The sequence below is a fragment of the Erinaceus europaeus genome, chromosome 7 (assembly GCF_950295315.1).
Source record: "Erinaceus europaeus chromosome 7, mEriEur2.1, whole genome shotgun sequence".
Classification (NCBI taxonomy): Eukaryota; Metazoa; Chordata; class Mammalia; order Eulipotyphla; family Erinaceidae; genus Erinaceus; species Erinaceus europaeus.
The window spans coordinates 81,021,074-81,042,550 of NC_080168.1; the positions used below are offsets into that span (position 1 = coordinate 81,021,074).

General features: G+C 37.8%; 1 protein-coding gene across 6 annotated transcripts in view; it reads left to right on the forward strand.

Moving 5' to 3' along the window:
- FNDC3A (fibronectin type III domain containing 3A) overlaps positions 1-21,477 on the forward strand; it is a 135,760-nt gene that overhangs the window by 110,269 nt on the left and 4,014 nt on the right. For 5 of the 6 annotated variants that reach the window (XM_060194856.1, XM_060194855.1, XM_060194858.1 and 2 more), the window contains 12 exons: positions 469-555; positions 4,255-4,393; positions 5,183-5,251; positions 6,689-6,807; positions 9,377-9,482; positions 9,566-9,741; positions 10,483-10,596; positions 11,365-11,514; positions 11,604-11,887; positions 11,975-12,184; positions 15,164-15,330; positions 17,550-17,677. In XM_060194856.1, the coding sequence (XP_060050839.1) occupies positions 469-555; positions 4,255-4,393; positions 5,183-5,251; positions 6,689-6,807; positions 9,377-9,482; positions 9,566-9,741; positions 10,483-10,596; positions 11,365-11,514; positions 11,604-11,887; positions 11,975-12,184; positions 15,164-15,330; positions 17,550-17,677 (1,749 nt within the window). The remainder of the gene's footprint in view (positions 1-468; positions 556-4,254; positions 4,394-5,182; positions 5,252-6,688; positions 6,808-9,376; positions 9,483-9,565; positions 9,742-10,482; positions 10,597-11,364; positions 11,515-11,603; positions 11,888-11,974; positions 12,185-15,163; positions 15,331-17,549; positions 17,678-21,477) is intronic. The other variant, XM_060194861.1, reaches the window with a different exon arrangement.

Consider the following 21,477-nt stretch of genomic DNA (forward strand, 5'->3'; position numbering starts at 1 on the left):
ATAATTCTTTTCAACTCTTACATCTGTTTGGAAAATTCTTGTTTTTATTTTTTGTTTTTTCCAGAGCACTGCTCAACTCTGGCTTATGTTGGTACTGGGGATTGAACTTGGGACATCAGAGCCTCAGGCATGAAAGTTATTTGCATAACCATTTTGCTGTCCCCTCAGCCCCTTGTTAATTCTAGGATAGGGTTACTTGATCATGAAACTACCTTTGGCTCTGTCCGTTCTCTCAACACAAAGATCTCTTGGTTGCTGTTTTTAGTGAAAATGAATGATTTCCATCCTCCTACAAATACTAAAATTTCTTGAATCACCCACTCGAGGGAATCTTCACTGGTGAAGATTTTATTAACAAAGCATTTACCATATTTCTCATGGTAGTAGATGAGAGGATCTGAGTCTTTTTATATTCCTGATACTCCCCATATTTCTTCTGTTAGAGAATAATTAAAACTTACTTTGCAGGGATATGGTTTTAAGCCTAAATATGATGGAGAAGATCTTGCATACACAGTGAAAAATCTCAGACGTAGTACAAAGTATAAGTTCAAGGTAAGTTTTGGAAGCATTTAGATTTATTTGTGCTTATTCTTTGGTTTTTTTTTTTAATTTTTTAAATATCCTTATTTATTTATTGGACAGACACAGCCAGAAATTGAGAGGGAAAGGGTGATAGACACCTGCAGCCCTGCTTCACCACTTATGAAGTTTTCCCCCTGCAGGTGGGGACCAGGGGCTCAAACCTGGGTCCTTATGCACTGTAACGTGTGCTCAACTAGATACACCACCTCACAGCCCTCTTTCTGTTTTTTTTTTTTAAAACCACATATATACTGCTCCCATTTGGTTTCATAGCTTGATTTTAGCCTTTTCTAATACTGAAAGCATTACTTAAATAATCTCCAACTATGTGTTTTTGGCAAAAAAATACCAGGAAATGTAGTGCTATTTTTTTTTCTTGGTCTCTAAAGTTATTGCTGGGGCTTACAGCCTGCCTATGTGGCTTCAGGCAGCCAATTTTTCTTTTCTTTTTTTAAAAGATTTAATATATGTTTTTGTTGTCTGTGTTGTTTACCAGAGTACTGCTTAGTTCTGGTTTATGATAGTGCGGGGGATTGAACTTGGGACTCTCAAGCATAAGAGTTTCTTTGCATAACTGTTATGCTATGCACCCCTGCCCTGCCAACCCTGCCAGCTTTTTTTAAGAGGGTAAGAGAAAGGGAGAAATTACACAGCATTGCTCCATCATGCATGGTATTGTGCACTCTACCTGGTGAGCTATCTCTTAGCCCTAGTTGTGCTTTTTCTTTCCTTAGTTAACTATAACAAGTGGTATACAATCTTAGTTTGGTAGTCACTTAGTGGACATACCTATCATGTTTCTTTAATGCAAAGTTTTACATTTGGTAAGTAATGTTTTTTTCTGGCATTGAAACTCATTTTTAAGTGGAAATATTTCTAAATGTGCACCCTGAGCTGATGCTTGTTTTTTTTTTTGTTTTGTTTGCTTTGCCTCCAGGGTTATTGCCGGGGGCTCGGTGCCTGTGCCACGAATCCACTGCTCCTGGAGGCCATTTTTCCTCTTTTGTTACCCTGGTTGTTTTTACCATTGTTGTGGTTATTATCATTGTTATTGATGTGTCGTTGTTGGTTGGGTCAGAGAGAAATGTAGAGAGGGAGAAAGAGAAAGATAGACACCTGCAGACATGCTTCACCGCCTGCGAAGCCACTCCCCTGCAGGTGGGGAGCCTGGGTCTTGAACTGGGATCTTTCCGCCGGTCCTTGCACTTTGCGCCATGTGTGCTTAACCCGCTGCATTACTGCCCGACCCCCCCCCCATGATTGTTTTTTAGTCCTTATCATAAGTAAAAGTTAAAACAGACTCCATCGACTTAATCTTTTATCCTTGAAATTCATTTAAAGATTGGCATGTAATGATACATAGCTATATTCTTTCATTCTTCATACTGTCATTTTACTTGTCCACCTTACTCCTTTATCCTGATCTAAATATACCCAAGTTTAGTCCTTAGTTTTTCTTGGCATATCCTCTCTCCTTTGGATAGATAATCTATAGCCACCAGGTACAGTGGAGTTGTGCAGGCACCAAGCTCCAACAATTACAGTGGTGACAAGGAGAAAAAAAATCATCTACAGTAAAAGGAAACTATGAAATATATAAGCTTAAAAATAAGTAGTAAAGCTTTATAGTTCATAGAGTGGTCTTTAAGTATTTCCTCTATTAGGTTTAAGTTGATACTAACAAAATGAGAAAACATCTTTGATATTCATTTGGATATATAAGGATTACTGAGGGCACCTAAGCAGATCTCAACAACTGGACTGTTATATTGTACCAAGTTCTCACTGCCTGCATGATTTACTTGGGGTAGTGAATTTATTCAGATCGTCTCCTATAATGTTGTATCATAATTAACCCATCCAGTAGCTATATTAGAACATCTGTTCCATGGTAAGCATTGTTCTACACAGTAAGAACAGTGATCAACATAAACATTATGCATTTGAACTGAGCTAGTGCTATGTGCTGTGTCTGTTAACTAAAATAGTGTGAGGTGGTAGAGAATAACTGGGTAGTCAACAAAATCTCTTATGGAAAGGCATTTAAATATTCCAGGCTGAGGAAATAACATACAAAAAGAGACCCTAAGGTGGAGATAGTAAGAGTGTTCAACATAGGGTTGTGGTAAGCAATCTTAGCATCCTGAGAAGCCATTGGAAGAAGGTGGTTTTTTTTTTAATAATTTTTTTATATTTTCCCTTTTGTTTTTTATTGTTGTTGTAGTTATTGATGTCGTAGTTAGATAGGACAGAGAGAATTGGAAAGAGGGGAAGAGAAAAACCCCTATAGACCTGCTTCACCACCTGTGAAGTGACTCCCCTGCAGGTAGGAAGCCGAGGGCTCGAACTGGGATCCTTACTTGGGTCCTTGCTTCACGTGCACTTAACCCACTACACTACCGCCCAACTCCCCGGAAGAAGGTTCTAAGCCGAGAGCTGTTAGAGTCCCTCTTTAAAAGTAAATAAAGTTAAGGACAGGTATCGGGGAAACTATTGGGTTGTGGAGAAAGTGTGTTCATTCAGGTGGAGAGAATAGTAGAAAAAGCAGATACAGAGTTGACAGTGTTATTATATATTTGATTATGTAAGTTTGAAGAAAATAGTATCTCCTAGTTTTTGTTTTTGTTTTGTTTTTCCTTCAGGGTTATCACTGGGGCTCAGTGCCAGCAGTACAAATTCATTGCTCCTGGAGGCCATTTTTTCCATTTTATTGGATAGGACAGAATGAAATTGAGAGAGAAGGGGGAGATAAAGACAGACACCTGCAGACCTGTTTCACCACTTGGGAAGTGACACACACACACCCCGCAGGTGGGAGAGCAGGCAATCAAACCAGGATCCTTGAGCTTTGTACTATGTGCACTTTACCCAGTGTGCTACTGCCTGGCCCCTTTCCTAGATTTTTCAATTTTGTGAATGGTAGTACTTTTTACTGATGGGGAGAGAGGAGAGAATGGAGCATTTTGAGACAAGAAAATCATATCAGATTTATAATGGCCTTGAGGATATATAGGTTCAGTAGCAGATAAGGTAAAAATAATTATTAAAGGGGGCCGGTTGGTGGCGCAGCAGATTAAGCACACATGGCACAAAGCACACAGATTGGTATAAGGGAATTCAAATCCCTGGCTCCCCACCTGCAGAGGGGTCGAACTTAGTGCAGGCACTGAGCCCCAGCAATAACCCTAGACGCAAAAAAAAAAAAAAAAAGTTAAATATCCAATACCAAGGGGAGCAGTGTGGCTATGATTCAGGGCGTCTGTGAGGGCCCTGTCAGGGTGTTAGCTGGGGCTGCAGTCATCTAAAGATTGGAGAATTTGTTGCCAGCTTTATCTCTTCACCATAAGGATTTCTGAGTAGGAAATCTACCTACAGTTATTTCTCCTACATTTTGTTTAGTAGGAGCGATTAATTATGATTTAAAGGTAAGGCATAGTAGCCTTTGTCTTTAGAAGAAAGAAATCCAAAGAATTTGTGAATATCTTTTAAACCCACATTGAGTAACAGAAGAATTAAAGTAGAACATATTTGGCCTATCAAGTATAATTAAATTATGGCTTTTTTCCAGTGATAACTGTTATTTTATTGACTCTGTTTTATCACTGTTCATTTATAGCTAATATCACTAGGTATCAGGCATTATTTTATGTCTTTATGTTCTCATCACAGGTTATTGCTTATAATTCAGAAGGTAAAAGTAATCCAAGTGAAATAGTAGAATTTACTACGTGCCCTGATAAGCCAGGAGTTCCTGTAAAGCCGTCAGTTAAAGGAAAGATTCATTCACACAGTTTTAAAATAACATGGGGTAAGAAGTTAATGCATATTTACACATTTCTATACATAATTTAAATAATTATAAGATATTGGGCTATATTTGTTTGCTCAAAGAAATATGTAAGAGTCATTCATTGTGTGTGTGTAAAACTTTGTGCTCACTAGGTTCATACTTCAGACAGAAAAGAACTTGATTCTATTGCAGGACTGTGAACAGGGGCAGTAATCCTATGTAAACTGAAAAAAATTACTGAAACTGTAACAAATCATCCATATCAACCTGGCTCTGATGATTAATTACTTTGTGTGTGTGTGTGCTGGGAGTGAAATACTGGGCAGATTTACTGCTGAGCTACATCCTTGCAGGATGCACACCCTCATTTAAAACAAGTTATTTGTTGAGCTTCTATCCAGTTAATGGAAAAACAATATAGTAATAAGATGTTTGTATTAATGAAAAGCATTGCTGGTGGTCCTTTTTTTAAACAAGCCCAGGTTTGCTAGGATATTATGTTAGGATTTCTGTCATTTTAAAATACTGTTTATGATTGCCCAGCAGGTAGCACAGTGGCTAAAGTAATGGACTTAGAATCATGAGGTTCTGACTTCAGTCCCCAACATCACATGTACCAGAGTGATAAACTAGTTCTGTCCTTTTTAATCAATAAATTCTGTTTTTATTGCTCTTCATGTGGTTCCAAGAATTGAACCTTAAGAGCCTATCTCCTGGCTCTACCACTAAGCACCTCCATGACCAAGATTTTCATTATTTCTCAATTGCATGTATTCTGCCTAACACCACTTTTGCTTCTTTGGATAGACCCACCAAAAGATAATGGAGGGGCAGCCATCAATAAATATGTAGTGGAGATGGCAGATGGTCCTAATGGTAAGCACAACTAGACTGTTTCTGACTTTACATTTGATATGTCTTGTCTTTTCTCTTAATCTTTTGCCTCTTCTGACCTACTTTAAATTATACACCCAGAAGTAGTCATTCAGATGTAAGACTATATTCATTTATATTGAACTACTTTTATTTTCATTGACATTGCTCAGTTCCAGTATTCCTAGACTAGTTAAAAGTCTTCTGGGGGGCCAGGCAGTAGCGCACCCAGTTAAGCTCACATAAGTACTATGGTCAGGGACCCTGGTTCGAGCCCCCCAGTCCTCACCTGCAGCAGGGATATTTCATAAGCAGTGAAGCAGGTCTGAAGATTTCAGTCTCTTTCTAGTCCTCTTTATCTCCCTCTCAGTTTCTCTCTTTTTTAATTTTTTTTTTTATTGGATAGAGACAGCCAGAAATTGAGAGGGTAGGTAGAGATAAAGAGGGAGAGAGACATCTGCAGCCCTGCTTTACCACTCACAAAGCTTTCTTTCCCCCTGCAGATTGGGACCAGGAGCTCAAACCCAGGTCCTTGCACATTGTAACATGTTCACTCAACCTGTTGTGCCAACACCTGGCCCACCCTCTCAGTTTCTCTCTGTCCTATCCTATAAAATAGAAGGAACAAAAGCGGGGGTAGGGGGAGGCAGCTGGGAGCTGTGGATTCATAGTGCTGGCACTGGGCCCTAGCAATAACCCTAGAGGCTAAATAAATAGTCTTAAGTTATTCAGTTAGATTTATACCCAGATATGCCAGAGAAAAAAATTTTGAAAACTCAACTTATATTCTGTGAGTTATATTCTTAAATCACGAATTTAATAATAATTCATACTTTTTTTTTAGGTCCTGTATTATTTTTTTCTTTATTGGGGGAATTAATTTGGCTTACATTCAACAGTAAAATACAGTAGTTTGTACATGTGTAACATATCTCAGTTTTCCACATAACAGTTCAGCCCCCTCTGGGTGCTCCTCTGCCATCTTACGTTCTAGGACCTGAACCCTCCCCTTACCCCAGAGTCTTTTACTTTGGATAATCCATACGTATATGAAGTAATACTTCCTACAGACAAATAAGATGTCTTTGGTTTAACACTAAACTTCCTGTGTTATTGGTTTTGTCTCCTCTTTATATTTTATAATGTTATTACTGAACCAGCAAACACATTTTAAACACTTAATTAAAAAGCAAATTATCAATTTAGACCAAAGTCCTTTCAGAGTTAGATATTTCACATCAACAAAGCTATGCAAATTTGTCTAGGAACCTGCACAGATAGAAAATTAGATTATTTCCAGGAAACCCAGCAAGCTTAAATTGTTTCTGACAAATCATAAAAATATTTATTTAGTGAAGCTAGGATACCAGCCATGTCTATGATACCAAAATGTTAACCATTACCTTATAACTAACTAAATGTAATTTCTTCACTTTACAGGAAATAAATGGGATATGATATACAGTGGCTCTACTAGGGAACATCTTTGTGATAAACTAAATCCAGGCTCTTTCTATCGCTTGCGGGTTTACTGCATCAGTGATGGAGGACAGAGTGCGGTAAATAATTTTTATATGCAGATTATTTTAAGTTTCATCAAATAAAATGAGACCACCAGATGTCATAACAAATACTAAAGTGTATCCTGAAGTACATAAAAGTTGGGTTTTTTTTAATCAGAAAAAATATCAAATGTGATATCTGGTTGATATTTAGCTTTGGAAAAACAAATACTTCAAAAAGTTCTGTATTGTTTTTGTGGATTAATTTTAGAATAACATTCAAAAAACCTGCTTGAAATAGAATATGAAATAATTGTAAACTGATTCATTACTCCATTAATGATATATTCAGGATAAATAAAATACATTTACTATTTGAACACAAATTTATGATTTTTTTTGTTTCACAAAAGTTGGCAATTGATATTCTGGAGAGCTCTGTTTTCTGATAGGACTGATGATTTTTTTTCCACCCAAGCTCTAGCTTATGGTGATTCTAGGAATTGAACCTGGAACCTAGGAGCTTCAAACATGGTTTTTTTGTTTGTTTTGACACAGCCTTTACCCCCAGCCCAAGTATGATTTATGTATTTTTTTACCAGAGCACTGCTTAACTCTTGCTTATTGAACCTAAAACTTTGGAGACGCAGGCATGAGGACTCTTTGCATAACTACTCTGCTATTTACTCCCACTCTGATTTTTTTTTAATGAATTTAAATAATACTTTCTTAGAGCATTCATAATAATTATGCCTTGTCAAATGGAATTTAATGCAGTGGGTGTACTTTTAAAATTTTGATTTTTGTTTAAGGTGCAAGTATTGTGAAACTGAATGCAAGCCTGCCTAACAAACTTAATTCAATTGCTTCATTTTTTTCTAATTTTTTAATTTATTTATTTTCCCTTTTGTTGCCCTTTTTTTCATTGTTGTTGTAGTTATTGTTGTTGTTAGATAGGACAGAGAAATGGAGAGAGGAGGGGAAGAAAAAGACAGATACCTGCAGACTTGCTTCACCGCCTGTGAAGCGACTCCCCCGCAGGTCGGGGAGCTGGGGGCTCGAACCAGGATCCCTATGCTGGTCCTTGTGCTTTGCCACATGCGCTTAACCTGCTGCGCTACTGCCCAACTCCCAGTTGCCTCATTTTTATCTAACAGAAAACAGGGAAAGAGAAAGGAAGAGAAAAAAATAAAAAATATAGCAACCCCACCCAAAAAATCCTTTCTTTCTAAAACAGTGTTGTAATACTCTTTTCCCCAATTGATAAAATATTTTTTAAAAAATCATCACAGGAATTATTTCAAATAAAAGATAAAGAGGAAAAGAGGGAGCCGGGCAGTAGTGCAATGGGTTAAGTGCAGGTGGCCCAAAGCCCAAGTATCCTGGTTCAAGTCACTGGCTCCCCACCTGCAGGGGAGTCGTTTCACAAGCAGTGAAACATGTCTTTAAAAAAAAAAAAAGAGGAAAAGATAGAGACTAACCAGAACACTGATCAGCTCTGGCGTATGATAGTGCTATGGATTAGACCTGGGAACCTCAAGCATGAAAGTTTTCTTTTTTGCATAACTGTTTTTCTATCTCCCCAGCCCGATAGAACATTCTTTGGTAAGATACCTTTTTGGATACAGTGATGACCAAACATTTTATTATTGGAAAGAATGTTAAGTGTAAAACTCAACAGAGTGAAGATAAAGGAATGTGACACTTAAGTTTGTGTCTTTTCTTAAGTGCTTTTTTTTTTTTTCTTTTTATCAGCACTGCTCAGTTCTGGTTTATTGTCTTAAGTGCCTTTTAATGTAAAACTACTGGATTTTTTTTTTTTAACTTACGTAGAAATTAAAAGCAGAGTTGAGTGCCTGGAAAAGTTTACCTTCAAATTATTTTTAGATGGAAAGGAAAAAGTGATGTTTTGTTTTGTTTTAAACTGTTTTAAGTTTTAAAATACAGTATATGGTAAGATAGGCAGAATTGTTTAAACCTCATTAAAATAAGACAATCTGGGAGTTGGGCAGTAGTGCAGCAGGTTAAGCGCATGTGGCACAAAGTGCAAGGACTGGCGAAAGGATCCCAGTTTGAGGCCCCCCCCCCCTACCCCCCCCCCCCCCGCTCCCCACATGCAGGGGAGTCGCTTCACAAGCAGTGAAGCAGGTCTGCAGATGTCTGTCTGTCTCTCCCCCTTCTCTCTCCTATCTAACAATGACAACATCAATAATAACAACTACAATAACAATGAAAAACAAGGACAACAAAAGGGAAAATAAAATAAATAAGACAATATTTACAGAACGTTCGAATATCCCTCCACAGAAGAGATTTGTGAATCCACTTAAGCAGGGCATTACATATATACATGAGTTATACATGAGTTGTATTGGGTAGAAAGAAGAAGGAATTTGTTCCTGACACCACTACCTCCCCACCATTGCCCCAGTAATTTATTTTGTATGTAGTAGTCTCATAGCACATGAGTTGGGGTTTTTCTTTGTTTTTGTTTATATAAAAATAGAAGGTTTTCTCTGGAAAATCCAAGTATAACCTCAATTTATTGGTACAGATTTTGTGTTATTTTCTTTTGAAAAAAAGCGATATAATTATATCAAGGGCATTTTTGCTTTTACTTTGGCAGGTATCTGAATCTTTGCTTGTGCAGACTCCAGCTGTGCCTCCTGGCCCTTGCCTTCCTCCCAGATTACAGGGTAGACCCAAAGCAAGAGAAATACAGTTACGATGGGGTAATTTCCATTTTTCTGATAAATTAGCATTAAGTTAGTACTCATACCTCTTGTCAAACTGCTTAAGTCTTTTCCATCTTTAGGACCCCCTCTGGTTGATGGTGGATCACACATTTCCTGCTATGGTGTGGAAATGTCTCCTATAGAAAAAGATGAACCCAGAGAAGTTTACCAAGGTTCTGAAGTTGAATGTACAGTGAACAACCTTCTTCCTGGAAAGACTTATAGCTTCAGACTGAGGGCAGCTAACAGAATGGGGGTAAGAAGACATTGTTGTCTTAATCATATTTTTAAAAATGGTAGTGACAGGCTAATGAAACATCACTGCAATTATATGACTTCAGATTGCAGACTTTTTAATTAACCTACAGGAGTAAGCAGGAATAAGTGAAGAAAGTGTACTCTGTAATCTATGATAGAATCAAGCCTCACAGTTTTTGCCACTTCAGTTGTCTTTTCTGGTGGTACTAATTTCTTTTGTTATATTTTACCTATCTAACTCCCTAGTGCCCTGCCCTTAGGGACACCATTCATGGGGTGGCCGGGGGTAGCTCAGTAGGTACAGCTGTGCAACTTACCATGCATGAGGCCCTTGGTCAACCCATAGCACACATTGGAGCACTATTGGGCAGCATGAAAGGGGACTGACTCCCTTGATGGAGCTGTAGTTTAGTATGTCTATCTTTATTTTCCTCACTTCTCTCCAGTTTGTAAATTTTTTTAAAAAATTGGACATGGGCTCCATGTATTTGCTGGTGCCATACTAAAAATAATGTAAGTAAGTTCATAAAAGAATATTGACGGGCTCAAGAAGAAAGTACAGTAAATGAAAACTTAATTCACACTTTCATTTTTCCATGATTCTTTCCACAAATGCTACTGGAGTTGTATCTCGACCAATTAGTCTTGAAAGATGCACTTAGTTATTTGTGTGCAGGTCTAAAGAACTCTGAAGTCAGTGGGTGAAAGATGAAAATACTAGTTATATTTGTTCTTCTAGTTTGGACCATTTTCAGAAAAATGTGATATCACTACTGCTCCTGGGCCACCGGATCAATGCAAGTCCCCTCAAGTGACATGTAGATCTGCAACTTGTGCACAAGTGAATTGGGAGGTACTATAATTTCCATTGACTCACATTTACTTCCTGAACTAATTAGCAGAGCTTAAGAGTAAAGATAACACACATTTTGCTCCTGAATTCATGTTCATGAAATGCTTTGTATTTCATCAAAGACTTTGTTTGAATACTGAGATACTACTGGTGAGTTTAATGTTCAGGCACAGAACAAACATTTATAGGAATTTGTATAATAGTATTTCTCTCCTTATCACCAGTGTATGTATTTTGTATAGTGATAATCAGTAATGATAAGTACATTTTCAATTTCCTTTGAAATTTAACAAAGAAAATGTTCTTGCATGATTTAACATTTCATATTACTTAATTATTTTGATCTATAATTACTGTAAAATAAATGGCTCTTAGTTATTTTTACTTCTAATTCAAAACCTATTTTCTGACCAATCTTATGTTCAAATGGTATTAATGAATGAAAATATAAAATTGAACAGTTTGAATTATGCTTAAATATTTCAAAGAAATTCAAAAGCGAGGGCCAAATGGTGGTGCACACAGTTAAGCACACATATCACCAAGCATAAAGACCTGGGTTCGAGCCCCCACTCCCCTTCAGGGGAATGCTTCGTGAGTGGTGAAGCAGGTCTGCAGATATAGAAAGGAGCTCCCAGCAATAACCGTAGTGGCAGTAATAATAATAATTAATTTAGAAACAAAACAATTTCATTCTTTTTAATGAGCATTTTTTCCCAAAGTTACTTAATGTCAAACCTTATGAACTATACTTTTCTTCACTCAAAGGTTCCTTTGAGTAATGGAACTGATGTTACTGAATACCGGTTGGAGTGGGGTGGAGTTGAAGGAAGTATGCAGATATGTTACTGTGGGCCTGGTCTTAGTTGTGAATTAAAAGGACTTTCACCAGCAACTACCTATTATTGCAGAGTTCAGGTAAAGTTATTTAATGTCTTATCCCTTACACTTCCAGTGTTTTCTATTTTATGAGCATTTTTCATGGACCTGTCTTTACTCATTTGTAGGCTCTAAGTATTGTGGGTGCAGGTCCCTTCAGTGAAGTGGTAGCCTGTGTGACTCCACCATCAGCTCCTGCTATTGTAACTTGTCTTCAAGAAATAAGTGATGACGATATTGAAAATCCCCACTACTCACCTTCTACATGCCTTGCCATAAGCTGGGGAAAGCCTTGTGACCATGGATCAGAAATCCTTGCCTACAGCATAGACTTTGGGGAGAAACAACCTTTGACAGTAGGCAAGGTTACAAGCTGTGTTATAGACAATTTGCAGCCAGATACAACATACAGGTACAAACTAAAGACTGTTCATTTTTGCCTAGAGCAGAGAAATACTTTTAATAGAGTAATCATAAACTAAACTTTATTTTCACTTAGAGTGCGAATTCAAGCCTTGAATAGCCTTGGAGCTGGTCCTTTCAGTCACATGATAAAATTGAAAACCAAGCCCTTCCCTCCTGATCCACCTCGACTGGAATGTGTTGCCTTCAGCCACCAGAACCTTAAGCTGAAATGGGGAGAAGGGACCCCCAAAACATTAACAGATTCTATTCAGTATCACCTTCAAATGGAGGATAAGAATGGAAGGTAGGTGCTTTTTTGTTTTTTAACTGCTTTATATAGTCTCTGAAATTTAAGCATATAAATTTTTATAAACAATAGACATGATCCTGTTGTCTGATGGTGGATAAGGACCTATGGTGAGAGTGTTTTGCAGGCACCTATCACAATGAAATGAAAAATTGTACCCGTGTGTCAACAACTGTACTATCCATTAGCCATCCCCCCCATAAGGAAGATGAACTTTCAGAAACAGTTCCCATAAATATTTTGGTGTGCTTTTTTCAGAACTTAAAAGTGGAATGCCAAGAAAACAATAAAGTGGGTTGTTTTGTCTTTTAGCTGTGTAACCCATTTGCTGTCTTCATGCTAATATGATCTTAACTAAAAAAAAAAAAGATAAAGAACAATAAATGCTAAATTGGCTTAAGGCATCCTCTGTACACTACAAGGATATAGACAATTCTGTTCCTCATGTCAGATCTCAACTTGATTATGCAATTGACCTTGATACTCAATTTTTTTAATTTTGTTTTTCCCTTTTGTTGCTCTTGTTTTTTTTATTATTGTTGTTATTACTGTCATCGTTGTTGGATAGGACAGAGAGAAATGGAGATGGGAGGGGAAGAAGACTTCATGCAGACCTGCTTCACCTCCTGTGAAGCGACTCCCCCGCCAGTGGGGAGCCGGGGGGAGGGGGGGGTGCTCAAACCGGGATCTTTGCCCTTTGCGCCACACGTCTGCTTAACCCGCTGCACTACCGCCCAACCCCCAGATACTCAATTTTTATCTATGCTGCCACCTTTCACTTTTTCCTCATATTCATGCCATATACTACACACTAAGTCTTATATTAAAATATTCTATAATGCAAATTGTTTAAGTATCATTCTAGTGCTGTATGACATATCTCATATAAACAAATGTTTAGGTTTTCATAACTTTCACACTTCAGTATTTAAATTGTTGAAACAATTTTTGTATCATGGATTCAATGACACTTTTTCCCCCGAGATTACTTTGATGAGTTTGCATCTTAGATGTTCAGTAGAAGACTATTTCATGTTGCATATGCATAGTACTCTATCAGAAATAATTAGTGGCCTTTGTAAAAAAATGAAATTAAAGCTGATTTATTTTTAACTAGAGACAGAAAGGCAGAGAGAATGACAGATCATAGGAGTGAAGTTGCCTTCAGTGCTTTGGGGACTGGGCTATGCACATGACAAAGTACCACTAGTCAAGTGAGCTATTTTGCCAACCCAAAGTTATTTTACTTGTTTATAACAATTATTATTTAGTGTCAAGGTATAGCTCAGCAGATACTTTTCCATGTATGTGGCCCATATTTAAATCCCAACACCACGTGGAATGTCATGGTGTCTCATTCTCTGTCTGAATGAAAAGAGGTATGGGGTTGTTGATACACAGCAAGGCACCAACCAGTTCATTAAAAAAAAAAAAAAAACACTACTGCTAAATTTAGTATCTTTATCATTTTACCCATTGATATTTTTATTTAAAATTATGCATGTATTCATGAGAGAATCAGCATCATTCTGGCACATGCAATGCCAGGGACTAAACTCTGGACTTTGTGCACTTTATCCACTGAAATATCTCCCCAACCATACCACCTTTTTGTTTTACTCAGCTCTGGTTTTATGGTGGTGCAAGGGATTGAACCTGAGACTTGGGAATCTCAGGCATGAGAATCTCATTGCATGAGAGTCTCATTTCATAATTACTATGCTGTCTCCTCTGCCCTCTCTTTGATTTTACAGTTGCTTTGGCATAGTATCAGGCTGCTAATGCAGCTGTTCCTTAACCACAGGTTTTGTCATTTTTCAGCTGTTTTCTGCAGTGTTTTGACCACTAGTATTTCTCCTAACATTTAGATAAGCCTTGTTTCTTGGAAGTATTAATTAAATGTTAATATAAAATAATTCATTCTTCAATCTGAGTATAGTTTTTCAGATTATTAGAGCTATACAAGCATTCCCCACTAATGTTACGTCAGTCAGAAACAGAAGCAGAAGATAGCTCATCCAATAGGGAGCATGTCTTGATATGCACACAGCCCATGTTCTACCACTGTGGGATCTGTCCCTCCCTTTCTTCCTAGCTAAGATAAAAAAAAAAAAAAAACTTGCCCAAAAGCAGTGAAATCTAATGTGCAAGGCTCCAGCACCACAGTAGACAGACATAGATTGGGGAATGTTCAAGTCACAGATAAAGATGGGAGATTAAAACTGAAATTTAATCTCATAGCTCTGGGTCATGTATAGTTGATAAGAGTGCGCTTATGACTAATTAGAATATCATAATTTTCCTTATAAATGATATTTTTTAATTTTTTATTTATCTTTATTATTTTAGACCAGAACACAGCTCATTTCTGGCTTATGGTGGGGGGAGGCTGGGGGTTGAACCTGGGACCTCAGGCTTGAAAGGCTTTTGCATAACCATTATGCTGTTTCCCCACCCATGCATGATATTTTTAAATGTATACACAAGACAACAATCAGAAATAAAGCTATACCCAAAACCTAAGAAGAAATAGTATGAATACAAAATTCAGTGGTAAAGCAGGGCTGCAGGTGTCTCTCTGTCTCTCTCCCTATCACCCCCTTCCCTCTCAATTTCTGGCTGTCTCTATCCAATAAATAAATAAAGATATATTTTTTTAAAAAGGCACAATTTGGAGGGACCAGGTGGTAGCACATACATTACTATGCACAATGTTCTGCATTCAAGGTCAGCACCCCATCTGCAGAGGGAAAGTTTCATGAGTGGCAGAGCAATGGCTGCAGGTGTCCCACTTTTATGTTTATCAAAAATAATAGCACAGAATTTGGAATGGCACAACATAATCCATTACATAGGAGTGACTTTGTTTCTAATAATTTCATTGCAGTGACTTCATATTCCTAATTAATGGCCCAACTGTACTTTGTTTTCATACAGTAGCCAAAGTGTATTTATAATGAGTTATTTTCATTTTAGGTTTGTATCCTTGTACAGAGGACCATGTCATACATACAAAGTACAAAGACTTAATGAATCAACATCCTATAAGTTCTGTATTCAAGCTTGTAATGAAGCTGGGGAAGGTCCTCTCTCCCAAGAGTATATTTTCACTACTCCAAAATCTGTCCCAGCTGCCTTGAAAGGTATGTTACACATCTTCAAGTTATTCTCTTTAATAATGTTAAAAGCAGGGGGTCGGGCGGTGGCGCAGTGGGTTAAGCACATGTGGCGCAAAGCGCAGGGACTGGCGTAAGGATCCCGGTTCGAGCCCCCGGCTCCCCACCTGCAGGGGAGTCACTTCACAGGCGGTGAAGCAGGTTCTGCAGGTGTCTATCTTTCTCTCCCCTTTTCTGTCTTCCCCTCCTCTCTCCATTTCTCTCTGTCCTATCCAACAACGAATTGTGCCAAGGGCAATAATAATAACCACAACAAAGCTACAACAAGGGCAACAAAAGGGGGGGAAAATGGCCTCCAGGAGCGGTGGATTCATGGTGCAGGCACCGAGCCCAGCAATAACCCTGAAGGAGGAAAAGAAAAAATAATAATAATAATGTTAAAAGCATTTTCATGAAGTGCATTATTTACTGTAGTGAAATGTATCATTCAATATATATCAGAAATTTAAAGACAAGAAAAAAATTATAAACAAGCCCACCTACTAGGACATTCACTCAATAATAAACAATTTTATCAGGCACACATACTAGTTTTTGCCACTACAAAAAGTAACAGATGTAGGTTGATTTTTTTTTTATAAAGGTTGTTTGCAATTTAAAACAAGTTTTTAACAAATTGGTTGTTTTGAATCATTGCTGTGATTAATTTGGATCTTAGTGAATCAGATCAATTGAATATCAGATTAACATACACACACCTCATTGGCAAAAAAAAAAAAAAATGAGTCACTGAAGGCATCAGTGATAGCAATTTTATCAACAACTTTTTTAATTTTTTTTTTTTCATTACCACTAGGATTATCGCTGGGGCTCAATGCACTATGAATCCACCACTCCTGGTGGTCACTTTTTTCCTTTTTTTTTTTGAAAATAGACACCTGCTTCACCGCTTGGGGAACAGAGGCTCAAACCTGGGTTCTTGCACATGGTAATATATATACTGTGCCCCCCCCCCCCGTAAGATGTTTTTAATTAATGTGCGTACATTTTCTTTTTTAAAAAAGAAAAGGGATTTTTTTATTAGAAAGGCAGGAAGAGGGGTCCAGGTGGTGGCGCACCTGGTTGAGTGCACATGTTACAGTGCTCAAGGACCCAGGTTCGAGTCCCTGGCCCCCACCTGCGGGGGGAAAGCTTTACAAGTGGTGAAGCAGTGCTACAGGTACCTTTCTGCCTCTTTCCCTCTCTATCACCCCCTTCCCTCTCAATTTCTGTCTTTATCCAGAAAATAAATAAAGATTTTTTTTAAAAAGGCAGGAAGAGAGAAAGAACCAGACATCACTCTGCTGCATGTGCTGCCTGGAATCAAACTTGGACCTCATGCTTGAGAGTCTAATGCTTTATCCACTGCGCCACCTCTTTAGAGAGTGTTGTTGCACACTTAATAGACTGGTATACATGTAACTTTTATATGCACTGGGAAGCCAAAAGATCTTGTGATTTACATATTTAAAATAAATTTCAGAGAGTTTTGGTTTTTTTGCCCCCATGGCAACTGGGGTTCGATGCCTGCACTATGAATCCACTGCTGCTGGCAGCCATCTATTTTTCATTGTTGTTGAATAGGACAGAGGGGAGACAGACACCTGCAGACCTGCTTCACCACTTGTGGGGAGCCGGGATCTTTGTGCCACACCCCAGGCCCACTCAGGGAGATTCTTATTTTATAATAATTGACTGACAAGAATTGTGTATACATTTAGTTAAAAACACTAGGAGTTTCTTACACAAACTTAGAGTAAAATGTTCTCAATCATGTATCAAACATCTATAGTTAGCAAGACTGTTTTTCAGTAGTCTGATAATATGAGGTTTACTGAATTACATTCTGACTTTAGTCTCTTAGCCTTCAGAAGATTACAGATTTTAGCCCCATTGTTAAGTCAGTCTTATGCTGTCAAGCAACCAAGATTATTTTATCTTATAGTCTTAGGATATTTCTAGTTACACTCCTAGAATTACCACAGTAGTTATTTTGAAACTGCTATACCTCTGTTAATTTACTGAACTATATAGCACTTTGACAGATTAATAGCACCTGTAGGTAAAATGGCCTGGAGCTAATAGAATTAAACTGATGCTTATTTCACATTTACAACTGAGTGTAAACTTGTTTTGGTGTAAGCAAGTCTATGTGTGATAATTCCAAGTTAAAAAGAAAGCTAAGCAGGTTTTTTTTTTCTCCCCAGCCCCCAAAATAGAAAAAATAAATGATCACATTTGTGAAATTACATGGGAATGTTTACAGCCAATGAAAGGTGATCCAGTTATTTACAGTCTGCAAGTTATGGTGGGAAAAGATTCAGAATTCAAACAGGTATGTACCAAGATAAAATATTGTAAATACATATTTTACCATTTTAATTTTTTTTAATGTTAAGATTGTTACCTTTTATAAAATATTTATTTTTCCTTTTGTTGCCCTTGTTTTTTATTGTTGATGTTGGATAGGACAGAGAGGGAGAGAAAGGTAGACACCTGCAGACCTGCTTCACTGCCTGTGAAGTTACTCCCCTGTAGGTGGGGAGCCGGGGGCTCGAACCGGGATCCTTACTCCGGTCCTTGCTTTGCGCCTCGTGCACTTAACCTGCTGCGTTACCGCCCGACTCCCAGATTGTTACCTAATTCAGAAACATTTGTTCAATACTATGGTTCAAATTTAATATCTGAAAAGTACTTCAAGATTGCAAATCTTCAGGCCATAAGTTACAGATAAACAGATTAGTTATTCATTGGTCAAGTACACATTAAGTTTGTCAGATACAGAGAAGTGCAGTGAAAGAAAATTAAAAATTCTCAAAGGATGAAGAAATACTGGGGAGAGGAATAGCTAATTCTATTTTCTACTAAATAGTTGACATTTGAACAAGACCAGAAAGAGTAGATTGATGTACAGATCCTGAAGCATACTTACAAAATTTAGTAAGCTACGGGAAGGGCCGTGTGGCTGAGGTGGAGTACAGGAAAAGATTAGTAGGTGAAGTCAGGTAATTAAACTGTATAACCCCCATTATAAGTGGTACAGAAATCACATAGGAGCATGACAGGCCAAACTGTGGTTTCATACCATTTTTGGCTAGAGTAGGACAGGTTTAGAAGCAGAGAGGCAGTTCTTAGTTTTTAATAAAAATCACATCTTTATGGATTTCTTCTGACTTTTCTTTTTGCTGTCAACTTTTTTGATGGTCTTTAAGATTCGTTTTTTTTAAGCCTTATGCTTTATAATTATGAAATATTTCTTTCAGGTTTTACTAAGTATGGAAATATAATTTCTTAACTGAAATTTTAAAAAATCCCTAAAGAGTCAAATTAGGTTTGGCATATGATTGTTTTTCTTTATTAAGTCATCTGCAAATTGACATAATAAAATTTGAATATAATTTACAGATAAGCAGCTTTCCTCCCAAGAAGGAAGCAAAATTAAAAGAAATGTAATTGTTAATAATGGGCAAAGGAAATAGGGATCCCACATTTGAACAGTATATAAATTTTAATAAGCTTAGACCACCACATAGAATGATGCTAATTCTAAAAAACTCAACCCTGTCATTACTATTACTTTCCAAATGCACAGGTAACTGTCCTTAATGGCATTAAGGAAAAAAAGACAATTTAGGAGAGAAAATTTATACCAAAAATCAAATGTTTGCTGACTTTAAAATACCAGGGGGTCGTGGGGAGAGGGGGAGGACATTAGTACCATTCTCAGAGCAGGTCAGTCCCTCCTTGAGACTGTTCTATTAAAACTCATTGGGAGTTGGATGGTAGCGCAGCAAGTTAAGCACATGTGGTGCAAAGCACAAGGACCGGCATAAGGATCTGGGTTCGAGCCCCCAGCTCCCCACCTGCAGGGGAGTCGCTTCACAGGCAGTGAAGCAGGTCTGCAGGTGTCTGTCTTTCTCTCCCCCTCTGTGTCCTATCCAACATTAACTACAACAATAAAACAAGGGCAACAAATATTTTTTAAAAAATTACATTGCTGCAAGTATAGATCTTCCTCCACTTACAGTGAACTTATATCTCAAAATAAACTCACAAGTTAAAAAATGGCCTAAATGGAAAATACATTCAACATACCTACCTAACCCTATAGCTAATCCTACTTTTATAATTAAGTACTGAATATCATGTAATCTTACTGAAAGTGAGTTCGGGAATGAATGTTCTAACTTGAAGTACTGCTTTCACACCATTATAAAGTCAAAAAGAAAAAAATACTAAATTGAGGGACCATCTTTTTTTTCTTTTTTTTTTTTTATTTAAGAAAGGATTAATTAACAAAACCATAGAGTAGGAGGGGTACAGCTCCACACAATTCCCACCGCCCAATCTCCATATCCCACCCCCTCCCCAGTAGCTTTCCCATTCTCTATCCCTCTGGGAGCATGGACCCAGGGTCATTGTGGGTTGCAGAAGGTAGAAGGTCTGGCTTCTATAATTGCTTCCCCGCTGAACATGGGCGTTGACTGGTCGGTCCATACTCCCAGCCTGCCTCTCTCTTTCCCTAGTAGGGTGGGTCTCTGGGGAAGCTGAGCTCCAGGACACATTGGTGGGGTCTTCAATCCAGGGAAGCCTGGCCGGTATCCTGATGACACCTGGAACCTGGTGACTGAAAAGAGTTAACATACAAAGCCAAACAAATTGTTGAGCAATCATGAGGGACCATCTATCTACACTTGGAAAGCCACCAAGTTTAAGTTATCTTAGGGAGAAGGAGGGCAAGCTTGAGTATAGGTTGATCAAGCTCAATGAAGGCACAAAGGACAAGGTTTTTCTCAGTCTTGAATAGCTGCCCTTAGCAATGGGAACTAACTCTTCCTTATTCACAGTCAAGTAAAAGCATCCCCTAACCAGTGATTGTCCTGGCATTTAAGTGAGGCCAGCTTCTACTGATATATAAGCTTGGTGTGGGAAAGTTGTTAGTGGGAGTTGTATTCTGTACAAATTCAGAATTTAGATTCTCAAAGGCAGAGCTCCTCAGAGTGACCTGCAGACCTGAATGTTGGGGAGTGAAACCCACAGTACTGGCTTTTTTCAATTTTTATGAGGTTCTTAGACACATTAAAGAATTGCTTTTAAAGTTCCAAGTTAATTTAGCAACTCCCTGCATAAGAATAGAATGATAGAAACAAATCCTCTGGGTGGTGATATAGTGCCCAAGGACACTGGTCCCCACCTGCAGTAGGGAATAAATAATTTAGTAATATAAATTAATTTTTAAAAGAAACAAGTGCTCTATGGTCTACATTCATATTTATTTAGGACAGAGAGAGGAGAGAAAGACACCTGCTTCACTGCCTGAGAAGTGACTCCCCTGCAGGTGGGGAGCCAGGGACTCAAACTGGGATCCTTAATGCCGGTCCTTGCACTTCGTGCTACATGTGCTTAACCCGCTGCGCTACAGCCCGACTCCCTATTCACTTGTTTATGAGAGGTTTTACTGTCCCTATATTGATAATTTACAGTAGTATATTCATGAATTACAGAAGGGTCATCTTACAGCCACATGCCCCTTAACAGTTTGATCAATGATAGACCACACGTGTGGTCCTAATAGGCAATACCATATGATCTAGGTTTGCATAATTATACTCTATGGCACTCAGACTTCTGTTAAGCTGTTTTATGTGCTTGATTATATTGTGTAATACTGAAAATTAACTTTCAAATGTGATATATTCTATGGAAAGGTAAAATAAACAAGTGGGCATTCACTCCTATAGCAACAAACTCCTGAAAATACTGTCTTCCTAAGGTTCCTAATATCACCATGCTTGTTTGGAGACAAATGGAAAGAAAAGTTTAAGGACAAAAATAAACATTACTCATGATATTCATAAGACAATACGTTTTTTCTTTCTTTTTTTTTTTGTTGTTAATCTAGCCTTATGTATAAAGTATTTAGTACTTTCTGGCACAACTTTCTGGCTTAAGTAAGTCCTCTTACTATTGCCAGACTCCAACCCTTGCTGCATTCCCACTTGATGGGGATGATTTTAAAAATTATCTGATCCTCAAAACTAATGTAAATTCACCATATTTCCTTTGATACATCTTTAGGCATACTTTTATTTTCAGTAAAATGATCCTTTTGTATCTTCTGAGTATGTCCTGATA